Below are 4,214 nucleotides of genomic sequence, written 5' to 3'. Positions count from 1 at the left end.
CCGGGATGAGCTAGACGAAGTGGCTGGGGAGAGGGAAGTCTGGGAGTCCCTCCTGAAGCTGCTGCCCCCGCGACCCGACCCCGGATAAGCGGAAGAAGATGGATGGATGGATGGATCTTCTGATGTGTGAAATCATTTCCGACCATAAGTAAGGGTTTAGAATTGTTCTGGAGACTATTTACCTTGGTTGCATATTTACTAACTCACACAAGTTCTTAAAACGTAACTAAAATGTGGACAGGAAGGAAGAATGTGCAGCGCGACGTTCACCTGCAAGCATATCAATTAGCGTTTGCTACTGTGACTGACGCCAATATTCTGGTCAGGTATTGGCGCTACGTAATAAGGGTGAAAGTTCATGTCCATCTGTCCAAAACCTTTGAATGCTCTTCTCCAATATTGCACAATTTTTCAATGCGTATTGCACAACCTGCAGGAGCTGAACGGACTGTGCAGGTAAAATAGGCAATGGTTTATATTTTTATGGTTTCGGTTTATCCTAAAACTTTTTGTAATTCATTCATGGTGGAACAAGAACTTGAAATAAGCTTAAGCTTTAAATGTTATATTCATTTTTACATATTTGTTGCCATGATTTTCTTGTATTATTGGACACCTGACATGCTGTAGTGGTAGTTTGAAAGTGACCAAAGTAAGTCTAACACAATGAGTTAGTATGTTCATTGCAGAGTATGTACTGTATTTCAAATGAAAGCAAACTACAAACATAAATGCAATTTTATTATATAAAGAAATTCCTTAATGTGATTTTTTTTTTTTTTTTAATGCAAAGCACTACGAGTCCCCAGCACCACTGAATTCTTTAATGCTACAGCAGAACCATGTGATCCCCCCCCCCCCACACACACACACACGATTGACCTGTCTATATCTAGCATAAATCTCAGAAGTCATACAGGCGATGAGGAGAATAAAGTAAAATCACAACAAAAAATGTTTTTGATGCATTCAGACGACCTGCTTCAGGAGATTGGCCTCAGTGTCTTGCATAGCGGCTGCTTGCTTTGGTTGCGTTTTGGACACTCTCCCAGAGCCCCTGTGTTGAAATCAGATAAATGTTTTTTTTTTAATTCATTCTGCATCTCTAATTTATTTTGCTTAACAGGACTTGACAGTTTACCTGTCTTCCACATCTTGTATCGTGTCAGGAAGTGGCGACCCGAGCGTTTCCGGGAGGAACATGGCAGCCACTCCACTGATGATGGGAGCTCCTCCGTAGATCAAACCCGGCAGCCAAGGTATGTAGTCACCGCTCAGGAGCACCATGGGGGCCACCATGGCTCCCACGCGAGCCGTCATCGATACCCACCCCATTCCATTCTGACTGAGGTGCAAAGTTAACATCTATAGAAAGTGCTTAGATGGATAGTATAATTTTGACAATTTCTTTTAAATATAATTATCGCGCAAACACATCTGGCACTGAATTTGTCAGTACAACAACGATTAACTTTGGTGGGTCTACATGACCTATTTTTATCATGATCTGGGTCACAGACTGGGGTTAATCTTTAACATCACTTGACCTCTAACCTTTAGTTATGGACACACACATAATGAGTGCAATGTCTGTCGCTGGAGATTGCAAATCATTTCCATTCATGCTTTTTCTAAGAAGGCCTATTTTTTCTTTTAGTGTCAGTTTCCAGCACATGCGCTAAAGACAAAAAGAACATTTGACGCTCCTCTTAACACCTTTGGTTAATTGCAAGGCTTCAATGAACCTAGCTCGTGTTTTTTGTGTGTTTGTGAGTACCCGCAGAAGAACTTGCAAAGTCAATTCGCAGCTCTTTTTTCTTTCAGGATAGGACATAATGTCTTTTGAGGCATTACGTAATCATTTAGAGTGGCTTGTCAGTCTGATTATGCCGCTCAAATAGTCAAGGAGAAAAGAGCTCAGCCGAGGTTCTGATTGTCTTAATGAGCTTATGTTCCTGCGTACATGTTCAACAACATAAATATCATTATTTTTTCAGCAAACTAGCTTTTGACTCACCGAATAATGGTGGGGAAGAGCTCTCCAGAGTAAAGGTAACAGCAATTGAAGGAGGCAGCGAGACAGCCTTTCCCCATAACCGCCAGAGAGGTGCGCAGCATCTGATGCTCTGTGGATGAGTGCAATAAAAGGCATCATCTGCTTGTGAGGTCATAATTTAGCATTCTCCTCAGCAGCCAGCAGAGGGCACACTTAAATCATCAGTCAAACCTGAAAGAGAATCATTTTAGTTGGAAGGTATCATGAGGTTTGAATCTAAGGTTCCTCTTTAATGGTAAAGTTTTATTTCCATGCAACTTGCCAAAGTGTTTTGTCATACCTTGAGGTACCATGAGGTTGATTAATATTGTGATTCCAGCAATGATAAGCGCGCCACTTTGGGATGGACGGCGTCCGATGAAACTCATAGTCAGATTTATGACCACTTTAGCGGGGATGTCCACAGCCCCAAAGATGACTTGGATTAAGTAGAAGTCCACTCCAAACTTCTGGAGGTCCATGGCTAGCCCATAGTAGGCAAAGCTTGTTGATAGCCTGGAGAAGAACGAATATCATTTGAATGTATCAGAAAGTGCTTAGAATGACTGAATTGTTTGCTTACCAGACAGCACCCAGGCAGATTGTCATCGAGCGCATGGTGGGAGTACGGAACAGATCTATGACAGTGTAGGAGCCTTGGGAGCATGACATCTCTTTCTTCATAGACTCTTGCACCATCTTTACGCAAAAAGACAAAGTTATCCTCACTCGATTTCAATTTCAAAGCGGTTATGTTGGGAGCATTAATAATTGTCACCTACGTTAAGGTCAACTTTGTCGCCCTCCTTATGACGTCCGTTAATTTTAGCAACGCTTTTAAGGTTCTTGATGGCTTTGTCGTAGTTTTGGCTCAGGACCAACCATCTTGAAGATTCATGAAACCACCTGCATTGTTTACAGTCCAACGACGATTTTAAGCAAACAGAGGAGCCATGTTGACAATTCTGCCTTCTCAAAAATACCTCTTCTGTTTTGATTGACACGCTCATAGATTTTTTTTATTTTTTCGTGCCTGATGCTATTCTTAATCTTTGCAGGGTGTTCATCAACTCAGCTTTGAACATCTCACCATGAGTAGATGAAGAAGATGTAGAAAGGTGAAGACACCGCCAAGGTCAACCACCTCCAATCCCGAATGAAGTAAGCGATAGCCGCCTGGAGTAACTGTCCCACCGTGTAACAGTAACCTGTGATGGTGCCCACTCCGGTCCGAACACGGGTTGGGATCCACTCCACGACTTTAAAAAAAAAAAAAAAAAAAATTAAATTCATCTGTTTAACATGCAGCATGCTCATTTGGCCCTTATTTTCCTCCTTAGTCAAACTGAATTGCTTACTGAGCGAGAAGGTGTTGAGGCCTATGCCGGAAAGAGCCATTCCGCAACCGAAGCGGCACAGGCAGAAGATGGGGAAGGATGTGGAGAAAGCAGCACCCGTCCCGGCCACTGCCATCAGCAGGTGGGAAATGATCAATAGGATGCGTCGTCCGAACCTGAGCGCATAGAGCAGCGTCACCGTAGCTCACCTTAAACAAGCTCCACGTTTTGGAGTTTTACTCATCAAACAAATTGGCAGTTGAAATGGATTTTTACTTGTCAGCAAGACTTCCCAAGACAATGGATCCCACAAGAACACCTCCCATGTAGACGGTTTGGCCCATTTGCTTCAAAGAGCGCAGATCACACACCAAATCCCACTGAACACACAATTGAACGAGTTTGAAACATCCAGACAAGAAATGCAACCAGGGAAAGAAAGCAAGCCTTACCTCCGCTATGATTGAGGAGGTCATGCCAGTCATATTGTAAGACCAACCATCAGTGCATTCCTGGAGGCTAATATCGTCCATTTCTTCCTGGTATTTCAAAGTTGCATTCGAGTCCAGGAGGTGCCACTGTGGCGCAACATAGCGCCGGCAGCTCTGACGGTTGCCCGTTTGGTCCAAAGGCACAGTGACTGTTAAGATCTCTTGCGGGCTGAGCTGTCGCTGAGAGAAGTTCGCATGTGCACTGCAGTAGTGGGGAGGCACGGCCGCCACGAAATTCTGCAGCAGGTTGTGACTGGCCATTAGTAGCACTGGAATACTCAACAGGGTTACATGCAGGATCTGGAAGCGGCCCGTGCTGCCCACCTGCTCCAGGAGGTCACCAAATGCCAT

At 43.8% G+C, this 4,214-nt stretch overlaps 1 protein-coding gene across 1 annotated transcript; it reads right to left on the bottom strand.

The window, feature by feature from the left end:
• Positions 1-878: 878 nt before the first annotated feature.
• Positions 879-4,214, bottom strand: slc22a6l (solute carrier family 22 member 6, like). Its single transcript, XM_061299363.1, has 10 exons — positions 3,825-4,214; positions 3,649-3,752; positions 3,394-3,548; positions 3,126-3,294; positions 2,818-2,941; positions 2,619-2,734; positions 2,337-2,551; positions 2,018-2,126; positions 1,142-1,345; positions 879-1,057 (listed from the first exon to the last, which is right to left on the bottom strand). Exons 1-10 carry the CDS (start codon positions 4,212-4,214, stop codon positions 970-972), a joined length of 1,674 nt encoding a protein of 557 aa, XP_061155347.1. The 3' UTR covers positions 879-969.

Source organism: Syngnathus typhle, linkage group LG15, assembly GCF_033458585.1.
Source record: "Syngnathus typhle isolate RoL2023-S1 ecotype Sweden linkage group LG15, RoL_Styp_1.0, whole genome shotgun sequence".
Taxonomy (NCBI): Eukaryota; Metazoa; Chordata; class Actinopteri; order Syngnathiformes; family Syngnathidae; genus Syngnathus; species Syngnathus typhle.
The sequence above is the reverse complement of the archived record's forward strand: the minus strand, read 5'-3'. Positions and strand labels throughout refer to the sequence as shown.

Bases quoted from the DNA above. Each gene is read 5' to 3' on its own strand.
- slc22a6l (XM_061299363.1), bottom strand. From the start codon at position 4,214: ATGGCATTTGGTGACCTCCTGGAGCAGGTGGGCAGCACGGGCCGCTTC. The intron at 3,549-3,648 runs GTAAAAATCCAT...CTATGCGCTCAG, and splicing joins TTGGGAAGTCTTGCTGACAA to GTTCGGACGACGCATCCTAT. The intron at 1,346-2,017 runs GTGAGTCAAAAG...TTTGCACCTCAG, and splicing joins CTCTTCCCCACCATTATTCG to TCAGAATGGAATGGGGTGGG.